We start from the raw sequence: 23534 nt of genomic DNA, 5'->3' as shown, positions 1-23534 counted from the left end.
GTCACCACCAAAGGGAGCTCTGAAGTCCAGGCTCTAATGGGAAGTGATGGACTGACCTCTCTCACACACCGCTACAGCTCACATCAGGAAGTGGACCAGGGGAGGAGGGGAGATCATCTCTCACTGGGGCAGGCCATTCTCTCTCTCTCTCTCTCTCTCTCTCTCTTTTTTTTTTTCTCTCTTGTGTTCTATTGATGAAACCCAGTTAGAGTGCAGTATAACTGTAGGCTGCAAATACTGCATCCAAAATAACACCGTTTTTTTTACTGCAGTTATTTTGCAGTGTAATTGCAGTTAAAGTGCAGTATAACTGCAGTTCAACTGCAGTACATTGCAGTTATTCTGCAATTACTGCATCCAAAATACCACAGTATTTATATTTTGTCAACCTGTATGTGTCTAAAAGTGTCATGTTTCACTTCAACAGAAACTTCATAATGACAGCCCACTCAATGTCTGACACCATAGCCCTTGTCGTCACAAGACAGAGCAGAGGCAACACTCTCAAAACTCCATTACATTTGACAACAACAACCTTGTCGTTTTTTGCTCATCAATCAGTCACTTACGATACAGCTTAGGAAAAAAACAAAGCAATTTCTTTAGTGAGACAATTATGTAGACAATTATGTATTCTTGTAACATCCCCAATATATAATACCCACTAAGCATTTACCGACGCCGACGTCTTTTTTTGGTTCTGTCCGGACCGGCCGTCTTTATTTGGTACAGTCCGGATCAAATCTGAACCAATCACAGACATCTATGTTTCACAAGTTTGGACAGCACCGTGCAGCACAGTACAGTAAAGAAAAGTATAGTACAGTACAATACAGTAGAGCACAGTAGAGTACAGTAAAGAAAGGTTAAGTATTGTGTACTGTATTGTACTCTACTCTAATGCACTCTACTCTACTGAACTAAACTGTACTGTACTGTACTGTACAGAATTAAACTATACTGCACTGTGCTGTACTCTACTGAATTAAACTATACTGTATTGTATTCTACTGAATTAAACTATACTGTACTCTACTGTACTTTACTCTAATGTACTGTACTGTACTCTACTCCAGGGGTTCCCAATCTTTTTTCCCCATGGCCCCCTTTTTCACATTTGAGATAGCCTTCACTGAGTGTACAAAACATTAGGAACACCTTCCTAATATTGAGTTGCACCCTCTTTTGCCCTCAGAACAGCCTCAATTCGTCAGGGCATGGACTCTACAAGGTGTCAAAAGCGCTCCACAGGAATGCTGGCCCATGTTGACTCCAATACTTCCCACAGTTGTGTCAAGTTGGCTGGATGTTAGGTGGTGGACCATTCTTGAAAAACTCAGCAGCGTTGCAGTACTTGACACGCTCAAACCGGTGCGCCTGGCACCTACTACCATACCCTGTTCAAAGGCACTTCAATCTTTTGTCTTGCCCATTCACCCTCTGAATGACACAAATACACAATCCATGCCTCAATTGTCTCAAGGCTTAAAAATCCTTCTTTAACCTGTCTCCTCCCCTTCATCTACACTGATTGAAGTGGATTTAACAAGTGACTTCAATAAGGCATAGATTTCATAGATTTCACTCAGTGTATATTAAATACACCACCAGCTTGATTTTGTTTAATTTGAGGGACCTAGGAAAATGGTGTTGTTTTGAAGCTAATTTCCTGCAATTCTATGTAGTTTAACAAAACTCATAACATATTTTAGATAGGCCATTTAATAATAATAATAATAATAATAAAGGAAAATAGTCTAGACCCGATTTCCCCAAATGTTATTCCACTACCAAATATACTTTATTATGGTAATTTATATGAACCTTCAATTTAATTATACAAATTCTCTTTTACAGAAAGTCAATAGATCAATTGATGGTGACAGTCACAAATTGTATAAGATTACTATAAGATTCATTTATTTGACTCTTCAACTTTAGAAGGTCGTAGCACAGCTTGCTCCCTGGTCTGCATGTTCATTAGTGTCACCAAATCATTCAGATTTGGATCTGGTCCCACCGACCAAATGTGTACCTGTTTGGGGATGGAGGACATTAGAATAATACCCAGCATACTTAGCAAGTGTTTGTATTTACATTAATATTTTGGTCACTCAGCAGAAACTCTTATCCAGAGCGACTTACAGTCCATGCTTTCAATTAAGGTACAACCAACATCTCACAGTCAAAGCAATATTTTTTTTCTGTAACTGTCACTGAGAATGATATTGTAGTTGAATTGGTCTGTTGGTACATTTTTGGGGAGGTTGGACTACTTTGAACATCTTCGCTGCCAGTTTTAACCTCTGCAGTGGACTATATCAGGGTCACACAGAGTCGTAAACAAATCTACTTTGAAAAAAAAGTATATTTACATTTTAGTCATTTAGCAGACGCTCTTATCCAGAGTGACTTACAGTTAGTGAATACATTTTTTTTTTTATACTGGCCCCCCGTGGGAATCGAACCCACAACCCTGGCGTTGCAAACACCATGCTCTATCAACTGAGCTACATCCCTGCCGGCCATTCCCTCCTCTACCCTGGACGACGCTGGGCCAATTGTGCGCCGCCCATGAGTCTCCCGGTCGCGGCCGGCTGCGACAGAGCTTGGATTCGAACCAGGATCTCTAGTGGCACAGTTAGCACTGCGATGCAGTGCCTTAGACCACTGCGCCACTCAGGAGTATACACCTCACACACATTGTTATGGGCTTAAGAAAAAGAATACACATGTGCCATGTCAGATATAGAGATGAACTGTATTACATTTTTTGTTTGCATCCCATTATTACACTTTATATACATCACAGAAGAATGAAATATAACTAAACCGTTGGACATAGAAACACCGGATTTTCTGAATAAAAAAATAAAATTATGTTGATTCATTATTAAATTATGAAAAATATTAATAACATTTCACTCATGAGGCCACTATAGGGCGATTTGGTCATTTGATTGCAGGAAATGTCTACAGCTTTTGAAAAAGCTAACATAAGTGCATGTGACATGGGAACACTGATAAATATTCTGTTGCAATCTTCAGCTGGTTCCTCTTTCCTATATTAAGAGTCTTTCAATGCCTGGAGAAGACGTCTTTTCACCTTCCATTCAGCACCTAAAATGCACCTGACATCAATGTCCAGACGCATCTTTTCAAGGTCATTTTGCTTACTGGGTGCACATAAAAATGTAATGAAACCAATGAAACAATTGATTCAGGTCATTCATTACTAAAATCTTCATTGTGAGTCAGATGAGAACGGAGAGTAATCGTTGAGATGTGATAGGAGCTGGATGTGAACTGTGAATGTGTCGGCTGTGTGAGTCTTTGCGAGTGTGTGTATTTCATCAGATCACACTGTTGGACTTGGGCCAGCACGGCACACAACTGAGCGATCAGGAGGGAAGTGGGCAGACAATTAGACAAAGCCTGGCCTGTGACACTAGTTAACCCTCAAGCATCAGGCTAATGAGAGCTATAGTGGCTGAATACATTCCGTCAGGCAGACAGGCTGGTAGCCCAATGATTGGTTGGTTCACTCTGATCAAGGCATGACATCACAGATTCCCATCAGACCAACTCCTTGAATGCTCTACTCCTTGAAGTTTGCAGTTGTGTCTAAAAAACACAATTTTGCTTAATAACATGTTTTTTTTTACCCTTTAGTGTGGTAGTTTACTGTATTTATACTTGGGATATCGCTTTTCAACAGTAAAAGTTAAAAACTCTCTGGAGGAAACAGACCCTGTGCTGGGTTGACATCAACTGTTGTGTTTTATGTATTTTGTTTAGAGCATTCAGACATTATTATGTCGTAACAAATACAGTAATGTATGCTATTGCAGTAATTTACAATATTGCAAATAACAGTAGTTGTGTAACATGCGTTGCCATGAAAGCATTAAGTGAAAATGAAATGAAACATTGTCTCTAAAATAAATGATGAAACTGTGTTTCATAGTTGTGTTGATGTACTGTATGCATTTAGCCCAGACTATGTAAACCAGGGCTCTCCAACTCTGTTCCTTGAGAGCTACAGTCCTGTAGGTTCTCACGCCAATCCTAATCTAGAACCCCTGATTCTAATAATTAGCTGGTTGATAAACTGAAGCAGGTTAGTTACAACTGGGGTTGGAGCGACAACCTACAGGAGAGTAGCTCTCCAGGAACAGGGTTGGAGACCCCTAATGTAAACATACTATATTGTGCTGAACATTTCTAGCAGTAGCCTTTAAGGCTGCAGGTATAGGGGTGGCATGCCAGGTGCCATCTTAGTTAGGGCTTAGACGAGTGGTTCCGGAACTGGATTCTCAATCCTCGTAACCCGTGGTGATATTAAATATTAGCATTAGCAATATTTTGTGCAATGTAGATGTTTTATTTTCTCCCGAGATTGCAAAACCATTTGTATGTTAATGTAGTGCCCATCGGTTATGAATATTTCAACCTTGTTGAGAAGTTGTGTTTTTACCGTCAGTTCCTGATTTCAAAGAGCACCAAAAATGACACTAACCATGAGCCTTAGCATTTCTAATGCCATCAACAAGTTACCATGGAACTACCATGAGAGTTATGTTTTGAAGCCAGAGGATGAGTCTACATTTTCGGTTAATAAAACACATGTTATTCCTATCACTCTCTATTGGCTTGGCCTACTCACAGGTAGCCTCTTAGGATCCCTCGCCCTGGACCCATCTTCCTCTACTACTCTCATCACTGCCTCATCATACAACATCTTCTGTACTACACAGATCCTGGCAATCTCGACCTGCCTTTCTCTCACTGTACACTTCTGATCTCCAGCACTATGGGTACCCCTTTAGTTAACACACACAGCTTTTTCCACTTGTGGGATTCTAGCTTGAAATATACTTACTATACTAGAAGTTAATGATTACATGTATAAGGAATGTATATGGTCGGGTCAATGGAGAGTGGATAAGAACTAGAGGTATGGCATGTTACTGAGTGAGGAAAAAAGCAATCACCTGGTTGTGGTCACTGATAAGATTGGATAGCCGTGGATTAGGGAGGAGTGAGGAATTCAGGCCGAGGTCAGGTCATTTGAAGTGAGAAGAAACAGTCCTATTACACACACAACATACATTTCTGCCTAGCAACAGAGATGTATTGGCTGTCTAGATGTGCAAGGAGTTGACTCCGCCTAGTAGGAGGGTATAAATACTTGTGCTGTGGAGATAGTTCTCTGCGAGATCCGTGAGTGACACTACAGTGTAGGGTAGGTTCCGTGTAGGATATGTCCCTAGTGGGGGTATTCCCCTGCGAGATCTGTAAGTGGGACGAAGGTCCCAGCCACGGTGGCCGTGAGGCCGTAGAGTGTGTGTGTATGGATAAATTGTCATGCTTGTGTACTAGTAGAACCAGACAGCGCCGGAGAAGATGGCTGCCGTTTTACAGCCCTCTAACCATTTGTACTATTATGTGTGTTTTTCCGCGTTATTTGTAATTTATTTTGTACATAATGTTTCTGCCATCGTCTCTTATAACCAAAAAGAGCTTCTGGATATCAGGACAGCGATTACTCACCTCGTATTGGACAAAGATTTTTTCTTCAACGAGGCGGCCGCGAAGGATATCATACAGACACCCGACAAGGCCCAAATCCCCGTCATTCGCGTGAGGAAGAGACAGAGATATCATGGACGTAGATCGGGGTGCCTTGTAAGGATCCGACGGCGAGCGAGTAAACTGCCTCTTCCATCAATCCTATTAGCCAATCTTCAATCATTGGATAACAAATTGGATGACCTAAGATTACGGTTATCCTACCAACAGGACATTAAAAACTGTAATATCCTATGTTTCACCGAGTCGTGGCTGAACGACGACAATGATAACATACAGCTAGCGGGCTATGCGCTACATCGGCAGGATAGAACGGCTGACTCCGGTAAGACAAGGGGTGGCGGTCTGTGTATATTTGTAAACAACAGCTGGTGCACAAAATCAAATACTAAGGAAGTCTCGAGGTTTTGCTCGCCTGAGGTAGAGTATCTTATGAAAAGCTGTAGACCACACTATTTACCAAGAGAGTTTTCATCTATATTTTTCATAGCTGTCTATTTACCACCACAAACCAATGCTGGCATTAAGATTGCACTGACTGAGTTGTACAAGGCCATAAATCAACAGGAAAACGCTCATCCAGATGCAGCACTCCTAGTGGCCGGGGACTTTAATGCAGGGAAACTTAAATCCGTTCTACCTAATTTCTACCAGCATGTTAAATGTGCAACCAGAGGAAAAAAAACTCTAGACCACCTTTACTCCACACACAGAGACGCATACAAAGCTCTCCCTCGCCCTCCATTTGGCAAATCTGACCATAACTCTATCCTCCTGATTCCTGCTTATAAACAAAAACCAAAGCAGGAAGCACCAGTGACTCGGTTAATAAAAAAGTGGTCAGATGACGCAGATGCTAAGCTATAGGACTGTTTTACTAGCACAGACTGGAACATGTTCCGGGATTCTTCAGACAGCATTGAGGAGTACACCACATCAGTCACTGGCTTCATCAATAAGTGCATCGATGATGTCGTCCCCACAGTGACCGTACGTACATACCCCAACCAGAAGCCATGGATTACAGGAAACATCAGCACTGAGCTAAAGGGTAGAGCTGCCGCTTTCAAGGAACGGGACTCTAACCCGGACGCTTATAAGAAATCCCGCTATGCCCTCCGACGAACCATCAAACAGGCAAAGGGTCAATACAGGGCTAAGATTGAATCGTACTACACTGGCTCTGACGCTCGTCGAATGTGGCAGGGCTTGAAAACTATTACAGACTACAAAGGGAAGCACAGCCGCGAGCTGCCCAGTGACACAAGCCTACCAGACGAGCTAAACCACTTCTATGCTCGCTTCGAGGTAAGCAACACTGAAGCATGCATGAGAGCACCAGCTGTTCCGGATGACTATGTGATCACGCTCTCCGTAGCCGATTCACAAGGCCGCAGGGCCAGACGGATTACCAGGACGTGTACTCCGAGCATGTGCTGACCAACTGGCAAGTGTCTTCACTGACATTTTCAACATGTCCCTGACTGAGTCTGTAATACCAACATGTTTCAAGCAGACCACCATAGTCCCCGTGCCCAAGGACTCTAAGATAACCTGCCTAAATGACTACGACCCGTAGCACTGACGTCTGTAGCCATGAAGTGCTTTGAAAGGCTGGTCATGGCTCACATCAACAGCATTATCCCAGAAACCCTAGACCCACTCCAATTTGCATACCGCCCCAACAGATCCACAGATGATGCAATCTCTATTGCACTCCACACTGCCCTTTCCCACCTGGACAAGAGGAACACCTACATGAGAATGCTATTCATTGACTACAGCTCAGCATTCAACACCATAGTGCCCTCTAAGCTCATCACTAAGCTAAGGATCCTGGGACTAAACACCTCCCTCTGCAACTGGATCCTGGACTTCCTGACGGGCCGCCCCCAGGTGGTAAGGGTAGGTAACAACACATCTGCCACACTGATCCTCAACACAGGGGCCCCTCAGGGGTGCGTGCTCAGTCCCCTCCTGTACTCTCTGTTCACCCATGACTGCATGGCCAGGCACGACTCCAACACCATCATTAAGTTTGCCGACGACACAACAGTGGTAGGCCTGATCACCGACAACGATGAGACAGCCTATAGGGAGGAGGTCAGAGACCTGGCCGTGTGGTGCCAGGACAACAACCTCTCCCTCAACGTGACCAAGACAAAGGAGATGATTGTGGACTACAGGTAAAAAAAGAGGACTGAGCACGCCCCCATTCTCATCGACGGGGCTGTAGTGGAACAGGTTGAGAGCTTCAAGTTCCTTGGTGTCCACATCACCAACGAACTATCATGGTCCAAACACACCAAGACAGTCGTGAAGAGGGCACGACAAAGCCTATTCCCCCTCAGGAGACTGAAAAGATTTGGCATGGGTCCTCAGATCCTCAAAAAATTATACAGCTGCACCACTGAGAGCATCCTGACTGGTTGCATCACCGCCTGGTATGGCAACTGCTTGGCCTCCGACCGCAAGGCACTACAGAGGGTAGTGCGTACGGCCCAGTACATCACTGGGGCCAAGCTTCCTGCCATCCAGGACCTCTATACCAGGCGGTGTCAGAGGAAGGCCCTCAAAATTGTCAAAGACTCCAGCCACCCTAGTCATAGACTGTTCTCCCTGCTACCGCACGGCAAGCGGTACCGGAGTGCCAAGTCTAGGTCCAAAAGACTTCTCAACAGCTTCTACCCCCAAGCCATAAGACTCCTGAACAGCTAATCATGGCTACCCGGACTATTTGCACTGCCCCCCCACCCCATCCTTTTTACGCTGCTGCTACTCTGTTAATTATTTATGCATAGTCACTTTAACTCTACCCACATGTACATATTACTTCAACTATCTCAACTAGCCGGTGCCCCTGCACATTGACTCTGCACTGGTACCCCCCTGTATATATAGCCTCCCTACTGTTATTTTATTTTACTTCTGCTCTTTTTTTCTCATCACTTTTTTTGTTGTTGTTTTATTTTTACTTTTTTTGTTAAAAATAAATGCACTGTTGGTTAAGGGCTGTAAGTAAGCATTTCACTGTAATGTCTGCAACTGTTGTATTCGGCGCATGTGACCAATAAAATTTGATTTGATTTGATTTAGTATGAAAGGTTTTAGAGAAGTAGTCCATATAGAAGGACAAAGGAAGGAAGTGCATACTGTGGAGAATAGGAGATATCTGAAAATATCTGTGCTTAAAGATGAAACATTGTCAGTGAGTGGGAATGTGGATGGTGATAAAAGGTTGCCTACAAGTTCTGGAGGAGAGCCTCATCCATGGTTAGAAAAGCAAAAAGATATTCAAACCTTGTTTGAACATGATGCGAGTGTATTAGCAGTAGCAATAAGGAGAGATGGATTGGTTTATGCCATATTGGGGTGGGGAACCGTGACAGATTATGTGGAAATAGTGAATAATTCTGGTAATGTGTGTTGTCAACAACAGTGATATTTGAAGCGTGACACTGGTATAAGACATTAGGTCTCCCGTATTCTCCGGTAGTAAATTGGCAAATGCTTCAGTATTGGTTCTAAAACAAGGTATCAGGTGCCGTGACCAATTAATAGGCACAAATACCATAACTATTCTCGGGGGGAAGTGGGTATCACTACCTTGGAAAATTGTCAACAGAGGGCGTGTATTAGAGCTGTGAGTGAGGAAATCTAAACACCCCAGGCACCGTCGAGAGAGGTGCAGAAATAACCACCATTGAAATGGCATCTGTGATTTCTGACACTCCCGAAAAAGGGGGAATAGAAGAGCAAAACTATAGCAAACCATGGATGCGCTAAAAGAAGCGCACAAGCATTCTACCAATTCGGCTCGAATATGGGAAAAACAGGATAAATTGGTCAGCATTTCCCTGCTGACGGAAAATTCCAATCGAATAAAGAATTCAGAGATGCTATTGTGAGTTGGCACAATGACATTAAATAAAAATCAAAAGCTCAATACAACAGTTTTGATGTCAGCAAACCGATAAAACCTAAATTAGTAGATGTACAGTCGTGGTCAAAAGTTTTGAGAATGACACAAATACAAATTTTCACAAAGTCTGCTGCCTCAGTTTTGATGATGGCAATTTGCATATACTCCAGAATGTCATGAAGAGTGATCAGATGAATTGCAATTAATTGCAAAGTCCCTCTGTGCCATGAAAATTAACTTAATCCCCCAAAAACATTTCCACTGCATTTCAGCCCTGCCACAAAAGGACCAGCTAACATCATGTCAGTGATTCTCTCGTTAACACAGGTGAGAGTGTTGACGAGGACAAGGCTGGAAATCACTCTGTCATGCTGATTGAGTTAGAATAACAGACTGGAAGTTTTAAAAGGAGGGTGGTGCTTGAACTCATTGTTCTTCCTCTGTTAACCATGGTTACCTGCAAGGAAACACGTTCCGTCATCATTGCTTTGAACAAAAAAGGCTTCACAGGCAAGGATATTGCTGTTAGTAAGATTGCACCTAAATCAACCATTTATCGGATCATCAATAACTTCAAGGAGAGAGGTTCAGTTATTGTGAAGAAGGCGTCAAGGCGCCCAAGAAAGTCCAGCAAGTGCCAGGACCGTCTCTTAAAGTTGATTCAGCTGCGGGATCGCGGCACCACCAGTGCAGAGCTTGCTCAGGAATGGCAGCAGGCAGGTGTGAGTGCATCTGCATGCACAGTGAGGCAAATATGTTTGGAGGATGGCCTGGTGTCAAGAAGGGCAGCAAAGAAGCCACTTCTCTCCAGGAAAAGCATCAGGGACAGACTGATATTCTGCAAAAGGTACAGGGATTGGACTGCTGAGGACTGGGGTAGAGTCATTTTCTCTGATGAATCCCCTTTCCGATTGTTTGGGGCATCCGGAAAACACCTTGTTTGGAGAAGACAAGGTGAGCGCTACCATCAGTCCTGTGTCATGCCAACAGTAAAGCATCCTGAGACCATTCATGTGTGGGGTTGCTTCTCAGCCAAGGGAGTGGGCTCACTCACAATTTTGCCTAAGAACACAGCCATGAATAAAGAATTGTACCAACACATCCTCCGAGAGCAACTTCTCCCAACCATCCAAGAACAGTTTGGTGACGACCAATGCCTTTTCCAGCATGATGGAGCACTTTGCCATAAGGCAAATGTGATAACTAAGTGCTCTGGGAACAAAATATCGACATTTTGGGTCCATGGCCAGGAAACTCCCCAGACATTAATCCCATTGAGAACTTGTGGTCGATCCTCAAGAGGCGGGTGGACAAACAAAAACCCACAACTTCTGACAAACTTCAAGCATTGATTATGCAAGAATGGGCTGCCATCAGTCAGGATGTGGCCCAGAAGTAAATTGACATCATGCCAGGGCGGATTGCAGAGGTCTTGAAAAAGAAGGGTCAACACTGCAAATATTGACTCTTTGCATAAACTGAATGTCATTGTCAATGAAAGCCTTTGACACTTATGGAATTATACTTCAGTGTACCATATCAGTGTACCATGTAACTACTGACATAAAGATCTAAGAACACTGAAGCAGCAAACTTTGTGGAGACCAGTACTTGTGTCAATCTCAAAAGTTTTGACCACGACTGTATAGTAATTTAGACAAAAAATGCATTGAGATACCGATCTGTCATCAACATGCCACTCACGACAGTGTAAGACAGAGATAAAAGGTGGCCGTGATGAGAATAGTTAATGTTGGTAATATGAGTAGTACATACTGTATATATGTTTCCCCCTGTCTGTAAATGTACATTCTGCCGGTGTCGGTGTGTGCTAAGTTGACGGTCTTGAATTCGAGTGATAGACTCAACGTGAAGCACTAAGGACTGTCATTCTAAATTTGGGATGGATAATTTATGAATAGTTCTAATTATGATTCGGAAAGGAGAGAAGGAGAGAGAGAGAGAGAGAGAGCGCTGCCCTTAAGCTGTGAGGAGAGCACAAAGTGGTTTCTGAAACTAATTCAATATTTGTAAGAATCCATTGAGTCTAGGGAGGGTTTCCTCCCAGGAAACCTTATCTTTTTGTGTCCTCTGAGAGGGAGGTCATCAGACAACCCACTAGATGGTAGCGTTGGCTAACCGTAATAGGGACATTGATAGTAGGGGCTTTGTTTTACCATGCCAATCCTAATGTCAAAGCGCATCAATACATATGGCTTTCTGGATGATACAGTCCAATTAATTACTTACAAGGCTCGTAATCTGCGTCTTGCTTTGACACCCGAGGATGAGGATGAAGAAGATTGGGTAAAAGTGAGTGGGATAACCTACAGGGAACTAAGTTTCATAGGAGCCCAGTGAAGCATAGAACAGAACGGATGGACCGTCCTTGCCCCAATCTCATTCTCATCAAGGGTGGTGTGTAAGTATTAAACATGTATTCTCTCTCTCCACTCTTCAAGTCAATATGTTTTCTAGGTTGTGTGGAACATGTGAGTGATCATTGTGCCAGATGAGGGATTGTTGGAAACGGACTAATTGACTTGAGCAAGTCTTAGTATGTTTATAACTAATTTATATGAGTGGCATAGCAGTAGTGATTAACGTGTTATGGGTTAGATGGAATGATCTAGGTGCAAATGTATTTGAGGCCGTACATAGGGGGCCTATGTCTGAGACAGAATGTTTCCATAAGGGTGTAAGTTGCAGATTCTGGCAGGACCGATATCAGTGCATTCTATGGCGTCTCAAAAACCAAGGCGTTAATGTAACAGGGAATTGGGAAAGCGGAATTGAATATGACAGGGACGGAGATTTGTGAGGCTGATAGATTAAGGAAGTGGTTAATAGAGTCTCTGGGGAACGATACCACTCCTCTGTGTATAGTGATACAGGGGATAGCTCGTAGTAGAGGAAGGACAGCTAAGTCAAGTTGAACGTCACACATACCCAGATCATGGTGGGAGTAGCAGAGATGGTGTTGTAATTTCAGACACTACTGTCAACTTTCAGTGAGGGATTCATCGAAGAAGGTACACCGCTTGAAAGAATAGCTACAGATCCTTGTATACAGGAGGTCATCTCACCGGAAGGGAAGTTTGCTATAATAATAGCATCACATCTCCTGCAGAGTGTGATTAAGAAACATGTGACTCAGAGATGTGTACAGTTGGATACTCTTCCAACGCCACTAATCTCTCCCACATTCCTAACCGCCAGCAAACACTTGACATATCTCCCAGAAGATTGGGACCAAGTGACAGTAAAAGGAAAGGGTCAGAAGGTTGCTGCTTATCAACCGTTGGGACCCAAAGTTTACACTGTAAAGAGGGTGTTCACAAAGGGGTGGGGTGTAGATCATCCTTGGGATGAGTGATGTGTACCTAACCTGAGCACAGGGAAGTATTATCCACAGATACTGACTGTAGCAGAACATAGGATATCATTGGAGATGTTGGTGGCTAGAAAACTGGGTAAAAGTTGGGAGACAGGTAGGGAGTTTCTGAAAGATTCAGTTCTAGATCTATCGGTGAACCACAAAGGCAATAGGAGATCAGAAGCAGGAAACAGATTCAATGCAATAGCTATTCTCACGGCAGTTGCTGTAGGGACAGCAACTGAAGGAGCAGTAGTAGTGGTGAAGGATGCTATAGTAACAACATGGAACTGGACTACGGCGCAAATGAGGGTTATTTTGAAGTATGCATCATGGACAGTGTTAGTGGTAGCAGGGGTTAACTTGTTAGCATTGCTGGGATATCACCTTCTGAAGGCGTTGATGTTGAAACGTGTATATAGTGCTGATTTGCCTCAAGATTAGGTACATTTGATTAACTTTTTTCATACTTGTTCTGTTTTGCGTTTCCTTTTGCTTTACAAGTCTTGTGCTATCACTCTCTTAGGAACCCGAAGGAGGAAAAGGAGAAAGTCAAAAGCTCCATCTGAAATGTCATTATCAGTTGTACAATAGGAGGGTGAATAAGAGTGTACATAGTGTGATTATAAATCAGAGGCCATAAGTCTCGGAGGTGTAATTTTGCAAATCAACTGAGAATGGTAATCATGTTTTATTTTCTGTTAATTTGTAAGTAATTTCAAAGTTTATATAATGTTGAACAGTATGGAGTAACTGTTCAAAAAGAAGGGAATGTTGGATTCTAGCTTGAAATATACTTACTATACTAGAAGTTAATGATTAATTGTATAAGGAATGTATACTGTGGGATCAATGGATGGTGGATAAGAACTAGGGGTATGGAAAGTTACTGAGTGGCAATCACCTGGTTGTGATCCACTTCTCTCCAGGAAAAACATCAGGCACAGACTGATATTCTGCAAAAGGTACAGGGATTGGACTGCTGAGGACTGGGGTAAAGTCATTTTCTCTGATGAATCCCCTTTCTGATTGTTTGGGGCATCCGGAAAACACATTGTCCGGCGAAGACAAGATGAGCGCTACCATCAGTCCTGTGTCATGCGAACAGTAAAGCATCCTGAGACCATTCATGTGTGGGGTTGCTTCTCAGCCAAGGGAGTGGGCTCACTCACAATTTTGCCTAAGAACACAGCCATGAATAAGAATGGTACCAACACATCCTCAGAGAGCAACTTCTCCCAACCATCCAAGAACAGTTTGGTGACGACCAATGCCTTTTCAGCATGATGGAGCACCTTGCCATAAGGCAAAAGTGATAACTAAGTGGCTTGGGGAACAAAACATCGACATTTTGGGTCCATGGCCAGGAAACTCCCCAGACATTAATCCCATTGAGAACTTGTGGTCGATCCTCAAGAGGCGGGTGGACAAACAAAACCCACAAATTCTGACAAACTCCAAGCATTGATTATGCAAGAATGGGCTGCCATCAGTCAGGATGTGGCCCAGAAGTTAATTGACAGCATGCCAGGGCAGATTGCAGAGGTCTTGAAAAAGAAAACTTAATGTAATTGTCAATAAAAGCCTTTGACACTTATGGAATGCTTGTAATTATACTTCAGTATACCATAGTAACATCTGACAAAAATATCTCATAACACTGAAGCAGCGATCTTTGTGAAGACCAATACTTGTGTCATTCTCAAAACTTTTGACCACGAGGAGGTGTGAATTGCAGACAATTACCATGTGCCATATGCTCAGGTAGAAGCCATTAGCCATAGCCATTAGCCCAAACAAAGAAAACCATGTTCCAAAGTTGATACGTGTGCATCCAGGTATGCTTATGCGGGTGAGTCAATTTATTTGAATGACATTATTTAATATGATTTAATACATGCTATTAACAAAGTCTGCTCCATTTTTGAAGTATAAAAAAATACTTTATTACACTAAACAAAGCGTTTAATCATTTTGAAACCACAGGAAATAGGTTGACTTCTATGTTAAATAACTGCAGTACTGTATGCATTGGTTGTCAACAGAATTGTGGCTACTGTAGTCTTTTGACTGTAGAAAACAGGAATGTCTAAAGCAGTGGTGGCTTCTGAGGGGAGGGCTGCTCATAATAATGGCTGGAACGGAGCAAATGGTATGGCATCAAACACATGGAAACCATTTTTGATATATTTTATGCCATTCCATTTATTCCATTCCAGCCATTACCACGTGCCCGTTCTCCCCAATTCAGGTGCCACCAACCTCCTGTGGTCTAAAGTTTTCCCAGGTGAGGCAGGCATGCGCGGGAGGGGCAACTGTGAATGTGCAATCCACCGACTGAGCAAAGGAACACGGCCATTGTTTGCTACAAAGAGGGATTTCTGGAATGTATTTATTCCGCCAAAGGTTTCTATTGGACAAATTCAGGTAGGTCCCTCCCTGTCTCGTTCCATTTGCTTCCATTTAAGAAACGGTTTGCAACAGAATCGGCGGAATTAAGACACCCCAAGCTTATTTTTTTCTGTTTTTCACACACTTTTGTTGGAAAATAGACATTGAATAATTCAGAGCCATCCATTGCCATTAGACCTATTAGATTTCTCTTGGATTATTTACATTTACCCAGAACTGCCTTGGGATTACCTTTTTGAGTGTTTTATCCCTTTGGATTATATCCTTGGACAGGGACATGAATGTCCAGTCAAAGACTCAAACTACAAAATTATTTCAGTCCATTCTAGTGTCATATCTGAGGAGTTGAGAAACATCTCAAAATTATGCTTATGCTTTACTGACCTAATAATGTTTCAAAACTGACCATCATATGCACACCCCCACATTGGACAAAATTGTCCTAATCATTGACCCCTGGAGCAAGGATTTGTTCTAACCTGCAGTCCATAATCATCCTGATTAATAATGATGTAAACCCAACTTTTTCTGGGCCCAGTTTCATGGCTTTGCTTTTCCTCATTAGATTCTATGTAGATACATTTTCAATCCATTCTATGTGGATTCACAAAGGCCTACCATAAGTTATTTATGGATTTCTACCCTTTGTCATTGTTTGATTGTGGCAGTTGATCTCTGCCTAATAAAACCCAAATGATAAACACCTGTTGCTTTGCCAGAGGCTTCCTGTCTGTCAACCCCTCACAGACCTCATTCCAACTGCCAGTTTATCCTTGTGTTGACAAATAAGAGACCAACCACTGTGGCATCACCAAAACAAGCCTTTTCCTAGAGGCAAGAAGTGCGGGGCACACAACACAGACTATTGTGAGGAAGCAAAACGAGTTTAAGTGCTCCACTTTCTGAAGCTCATCCCAAAGAGATGAACCATGCTGGCATGCTAGTGCGTGTGAAGAAGAGGAAGAGGCCAGTTGAGGCTGGTGCTCGGGGTCAGGTAGAGGTCAAGTTCAAGGAGGTGACGCTGTATCTGGTGGAGAGGAAGATGGGCAGCAGTAGAAGGAACTTTCTGACCAGTCTGGCCAGGTCAAAAGGCTTTAGAGTGGAAGATGTCCTCAGGTAGGCTAACCAGCACACTGTAATTCTCAAGTCAAATGGATTTTGTTGGTTTCCTTATTTAGCGATCAAATGAAGGTATTGATCGCGTTATGGTAGGCCCTATGTGATGTTTTTCAATAAGCTCCTGGTCATAATGTTGTTGCTCTATGTCTGATTGTTTGAAGTTTCTTGGTTCCAAGTAATGACATTGTGCATTTAGAAGACAACAAAGATTATTACTTGATCCCATAACTTAACTTAAAATAACTTTAACTAGACTTCCAATGCCAGAGAACCCACACAGAAGGAATCGCCCACCAGCCACCACACAATAGCCTGTATAACAGAGCAGGGTTGTTCCACCTCAAAAAGCACAATTTCGACACCCACCATCTCAGATTGTTCTGAAATTGTTTCTGTTGTTAGAAACAGATAAGATTAGCATTCCTGCAACATTATTTTGTTGAAATATAATTACATCTCTGAGAAATTAACCCAATTGATTGCACCCAAATTGGCTATTTTAATCTATAGGTACTATATTTAATATAGTACCTAACATCCGATTTGGACCAAACGTTTTACTAACAATGAGTTAGACATGAGGAATCCAAAGAAATTGTCAAAAGCCACCAACAGACCCCCCACACCAATCCCACCACAACAATGAGTATATAGTATAATTATGTTTGACAAGTAATATGAGAGCTGCGGCTCTGAGTATTGTTTCTTCATCCAATGTAACGTATTCTCAGTGAATTTGATGATGTTTTTTTTGACTGTTCAGAGACATTAGTCATTGAAGTTGTTGGGTTTATGTCCCATCCTACATCCTGTTATTACCAGGTTCTGACCACTAGATGGTGTTGTTCCTGCAACTAGGTGATTATCCCATTGTTAAAGGGATAGTTCAGCCAAATTACACATTTTCCCACCAGAGATGTGTTTCCATCAAAGTGACTTGTTGCGGATGGATAAAAGTCTGTGCGTGATTATTATATTATTATTATGACGAAGTGAACATAAAAATAACTTTTGCGGTTAAATTCCCATAAAAAAATACAAGTTAAATGAGTTTACAACATATTTTAAACTCTAGCCTACTAACAGTTTTGTCACAAGAACTGTTGCGTTATACTGTATAATGTAGCAAATGTGCCCACTCTGGTATTGGCACCTGCACTCTAGCCAACATCCCGCAGATACAGTGCCTACAGATTATTATGGACAAAATATATACTTTTCATTTGTCAAACGGCAGCCAAGCATCGATCATCATGTCACCAGAATAAGACCCTCGATATTTATTGGAAAGGAGCATCAAGCTCACCACCCTGTGAAGTTCATGATTACTTGTTTAATCTGTAGCCTAATAAACTGCCATAGTGGGAGGACCAGTCATAGTGGGATGACCACACAACATGTCAATGCGTGACTCCAAGTTTACTTCGATATGATGGTTATTTCAGTGCCTTCAGAAAGTATTCATACCCCTTGACTTATTCCACATTTTGTTGTTACAGCCTGAATTCAAAATTGATTAAATAGATGTTTCTTCTCACTCATCTACACACAATACCCCATGATGACGAAGTGAATACATGTTTTTACATTTTTTTGCAAATGTATTGAAAATGAAATACAGAAATATTTCATTTACATAAGTATTCACACCTCGAGTCAATTTATGTTAGAATCAGCTTTGGCAGCGATTACAGCTGTGAGTCTTTCTGGGTATGTCTCTAAGAGCTTTGCACACCTGGATTGTACAATATTTGGCCATTATTCTATTCAAAATTCTTCAAGCTCTGTCAAATTGGTTGTTGATCATTGCTAGACAACCATTTTCAAGTCTTGTCATAGATTTTCAAGCAGATTTAAGTCAAAACTGTAACTCGGCCACTCAGGAACATTCACTGTCTTCTTGGTAAGCAACTCCAGTGTATATTTGGCCTTGTGTTTTAGGTTATTGTCCTGCTGAGGTGAATTCATCTCCCAGTGTCTGGTGGAAAGCAGACTGAATCAGGTTTTCTTCCAGGATTTTGCCTGTGCTTAGCTCCATTCCATTTATTTAAAAAACTCCCCAGTCCATAACAATTGCAAGCATACCCATAACATGATGCAGCCACCACTGTGCTTAAAAATATGGAGAGTGGTAATCAATAATGTGGTGTGTTGGATTTGCCTCGAACATAACATTTTGCATTCAGGACAAAAGGTTAATTGCTTTGCCACATTTTTTGCAGTATTTCTTTAGTGCCTTGTTGCAAACAAGATGCATGTTTTGGAATATGTTTTACTCTGTACATGCTTCTTCATTTTCACTCTGTCGATTAGGTTAGTATTGTGGAGTAACTACAATGTTGTTGATCCATCCTCAGTTTTCTCCTATCTCAGACATTAAACTCTGTAACTGTTTTAAAGTCACTATTGACCTCATGGTGAAATCCCGAAGCGGGTTCCTTCTTCTCCGGCAACTGAGTTAGGAAGGACGCCTGTATCTTTGTAGTGATTGGGTGTATTGATACACCATCCATAGTGTAATTAATAACTTCACCATGATCAAAGGGATATTCAATATCTGCTTTTTTTTTTTTTTTTTTACCCATCTACCATTAGGTGCCCTTCTTTGTGAGGCATTGGAAAACATCCCTGGTCTTTGTGGTTGAATCTGTGTTTGAAATTCACTGCTTGACTGAGGGACCTTACAGATACTAGGGTACAGAGATGAGGTAGTCATTCAAAAATCATGTTAAACACTGTTATTGCACACATAGTGAGTCTATGCAACTTGTTGTGACTGATGTGGAAAATTCTCACTATACTTTATTAAAAAGAGTTTTTGTAGAATCAAGATTGACTTTATTACAATGGACAAAGCCGTGATGGTCTGCAGAACACCCCCCCTGTCTCCCTTGGCTCTCCGTTTATATAGTCATATTCACACACATCCTATCTTAAAGCCCCTCCCTCTTGGGTTCCCCTACCACCATTCTGGTTTCCCTCTCTCTACCGCTCCGCCCACTCCTTTAGTCTATGATAGCGGCTAAATTGGACTTTTATTCAGTTCAGAATCAATAGTAATACAATCAATCAATCCCTTATCTTGCAAAAACACTCATGTTCAGTTTAAACTCTGTTCAACCCCAGCTCTCCCGGGCTTGACCTGAAGATTGATTGTTGGACATGACAGGTACTTAATCTTTCAAACATACACAAACCCCACCCCATCATGCTGTAATCAATCAAGAAGATAGCCAAGGAGAGACAAAGGTTTAGCCTGAACTCTGTTCAACCCTGGTTCGTTCCAGGGATATGCCTAAGGAGAGTCACAGGGTCATAGTCTGGTTGCAGTCCCAGATAACATAAGATAACTGTAGAATTTGACCCAATGACAAGTCAGATGCCCATTTTACACACACACAAACCTAGTGAGAGGAATTCACTAAGTTCTTGCCTAGCAACAGCAATGTACCAATGTTTAATTATGACTCCTTGTTTGTCATGTGTGTTTTAACTTTGGTTATCCAATAGTTTACTAAAAAATCTTCATCATGACTTGCCATAGCAAAGGGGTTGAATACTTATTGACTCAAAACATTTCAGCTTTTCATTTGTAATTAATTAGATTTTTTTTTTTAAAAACAGAATTCCACTTTGACATTATGGGGTATTATGTGTAGGCCAGTAAATCTCAATTTAATCAATTTTAAATTCAGTAGCACAGCAAAATGTGGAAGAAGTCAAGGGGTGTGAATACTTTCTAAAGGCACTGTATATCAACACTTGCACATCAAAGCGCTTCCACCGCCATTTCTCGCATAATTAATTTCACAGACACAAAATGATCCCACCTTGTCTACCGTATTTGAAAAGTTTACCGACAAACTTTCTGTTTCCATCAGGCCTGTTGTGACATTTTTTGTACTCATATAAAAAGGTTGGATGGAAACCTTGTTTGTGTTGGAAAAAAGTTTGGTCCAAATCGGATGGTAGGTACTATAATTATTAAATATTACAGTGCATTCAGAAATTATTCAGACCACTTGATTTTCTCCACATTTTGTTACGTTACAGTCTTATTCTAAAATGGATTAAATTAATGTTTTTCCTCATCAGTCTACACACCCCATAATGACAAAGGAAAAACTGGTTTTTAGAAATGTTAGCACATTTATTAAACATAAAAAACAAATACCTTATTTACATAACTATTCAGACACTTTGTTATAAGACTCGAAATTGAGCTCAGGTGCATCCTGTTTCCATTGATCATCCTTGAGATGTTTCTACAACTTGGTTGGAGTCCACCTGTGGTACATTCAATTGATTGGACATGATTTGGAAAGGCACACACCTGTCTATATAAGGTCCCACCGTTGGCAGTGCATGTCAGAGCAAAAACCAAGCTATGAGGTGGAAGGAATAGTTCGTAGAGCTCCGAGACAGGATTGTGTCGAGGCACAGATCTGGGGAAGGGTACCAATACATTTCTGCATTATTGAAGGTCCCCAAGAACACAGTGGCCTCCATCATTCTTAAATGGAAGAAGTTTGAAACCAGCAAGGCTCTTCCTAGAACTGTCCGCCCGGTGAAACTGAGCAATCGGGGGAGAAGGGCCTTGGTCAGGGAGTTGACCAAGAACCCGGTGTTCACTCTAATAGAGCTCAAGAGTTCCTCTGTGGAGATTAGAAAAACTTCCAGAAGGACAACCTTCTCTGCAGCACTCCACCAATTAGGCCTTTATAGTAGAGTGGCCAGATGGAAGCCACTCCTCAGTAAAAGGCACATGACAGCCCACTTGGAGTTTGCCTAAAGGACTCTCAGACCATGAGAAACAAGATTCTCTGGTCTGATAAAACCAAGATTGAACTCTTTGGTCTGAATGCCAAGCGTCACATCTGGAGGAAACCTGGCATCATCGCTACGGTGAAGCATGGTGGTGGCAGCATCATGCTGTGGGGATGTTTTTCAGCAGTAGGGACTGGAAGACTAGGCAGGATCGAAGGAAAGATAAATGGAGCAAAGTACAGCGCGATCCTTGATGAAAACCTGCTCCAGAGCGCTCAGGACCTCAGACTGGGGCGACGGTTCACCTTCCAACAGGACAACGACCCTAAGCACACAGCCAAGAAAACGCAGGAGTGGCTTCGGGACAAGTCTCTGAATGTCCTTGAGTGGCCCAGCCAGAGCCCGGACTTGAACCCGATCTAACATCTCTTGAGAGACCTGAAAATAGCTGTGCAGCGACACTCCCCATCCAACCTGACAGAGCTTGAGAGGATCTGCAGAGAAGAATGGGAGAAACTCCCCAAATACAGGTGTGCCAAGCTTTTAGCATCATACCCAAGAAGACTCAAGGCTGTAAACGCTGCCAAAAGTGCTTCAACAAAGTACTGAGTAAAGGGTCTGAATACTTATGTAAATGTGATATTTTAGTTTTAAATATTTAATACATTAGCAAAAATGTCTAAAAACCTGTTTTTGCTTTGTCATTATGGGGTGTTGTGTGTAGATTAAATAGGGAAAAAAACTACTTAATCCATTTTAGATTAAGGCTGTAATGTAACAAAATGTGGAAAAAGTCAAGGAGCCTGAATACTTTCCGAATGCACTGTATGTGAATCCTAATAATTAAAATGGACAATTTGGGTGAAATCAATTAGCTTAACCTCTCAGAGATAAAATCATATTTCAACAAAATAATATTTCTGGAATGCTTATCTAACCTCTTCCTAAGTACATAAATAATTTCAGAAAAATCTAAGATGGTGGGTGTCATGGCTTGCTGAAATGACATGGAATGACCCAGCAGCCAGCCACAGGTTAATTTAATGATCCATTGTACCATAGCTGGGTGGCAGTGGTAGCTAGCGATACTGAGCTGATCAAGCTCAGCCAGGCAGATCCAGCTGTATGGGTCTGCCCGAGGGGCACCAGTGGGAGTAGCTGAACTGGGAGGCTGTAGAACAGAGCTGCTGCCAGCAACGCATCGCACCAGGCTGGGGAAGATGGCAGCATTCCCAGAAACACAGCTTGAGCGCCTCTACGGTTATACTTGGCCTGATACAATTGTTTGAAACCAACCACAGGATATAGCCGTGTGAGTGCCTCAAACTGACATTCTGCCTAACAGACGATTTGATATCAGCTGCAATTTTGATAACACCTCCCTTACACAGCTTTACACAAACAAGATATGCTTTCTCTTGAATGTTACACACACACACACACACAAGCAAACAGGCACACATACAGTACCAGTCAAAAGATTGGACACACCTACTCATTCCATGGAATTTCTTTATTTTTACTATTTTCTACATTGTAGAGTAGTAGTGAATACATCAGAACTATGAAATAATACATATGGAATCATGTAGTAACCAAAAAAGTGTTAAACAAATAAAAATATATTTGAGATTTGAGATTCTTCAAAGTAGCCACTCTTTGCCTTGATGATAGCTTTGCACACTCTTGGCATTCTCTCAACTAGCTTCATGAGGTAGTCACCTGGAATGCACTTTAAGTAACAGGTGTGCCTTGTTGTTTCTTTCCTTCTTAATGCGTTTGAGCCATTCAGTTGTGTTGTGACAAGGTACGGTTGGTATTCAGAAGATAGCCCTATTTGTTAAAAGACCACGTCCATATTATGGCAAGAACATATCAAATAAGCAAAGAGAAATGACAGTCCATCATTACTTTAAGACATGAAGGTCAGTCAGTCCGGATCATTTTCTTCAAGTGCAGTTGCAAAAACCATCAAGCGCTATGATGAAACTGGCTCTCATGAGGACCGCCACAAGAAAGGAAGACCCAGAGCTACCTCTGCTGCAAAGGATAAGTTCATTAGAGTTACCAGCCTCAGAAATCTGCAATTAACTGCACCTCAGATTGCAGCCCAAATAAAAGTTACAGACATATCTCAACATTAACTGTTCAGAGGAGACTGTGTGAATCAGGCCTTCATGGTCGAATTGCTGCAAAGAAACCACTACTAAAGGACACCAATAAGAAGAAGAGACTTTCTTGGGTCAAGAAACACGAACATTAGACCGGTGGAAATCTGTCCTTTGGTCTGATGAGTCCAAATTTGAGATTTTTGTTTCCAACCGTCATGTCTTTGTGAGACGCAGA

General features: G+C 41.9%; 1 protein-coding gene across 1 annotated transcript in view; it reads left to right on the top strand.

Moving 5' to 3' along the window:
• Nucleotides 1–16224: 16224 nt before the first annotated feature.
• dntt (deoxynucleotidyltransferase, terminal) overlaps nt 16225–23534 on the top strand; it is a gene marked incomplete at both ends in the record, with an annotated part of 234685 nt that continues 227375 nt past the window's right edge. Inside the window, one exon of the mRNA XM_084153007.1 lies at nt 16225–16418. Within this exon, the coding sequence (XP_084009133.1) occupies nt 16225–16418 (194 nt within the window). The remainder of the gene's footprint in view (nt 16419–23534) is intronic.

The sequence above is a fragment of the Coregonus lavaretus genome (genome assembly GCF_964263955.1).
Source record: "Coregonus lavaretus genome assembly, chromosome: 1".
Lineage (NCBI taxonomy): Eukaryota > Metazoa > Chordata > Actinopteri > Salmoniformes > Salmonidae > Coregonus > Coregonus lavaretus.
Note: the sequence above shows the minus strand (reverse complement) of the source record. Positions and strands in the feature narration are given on the sequence as shown.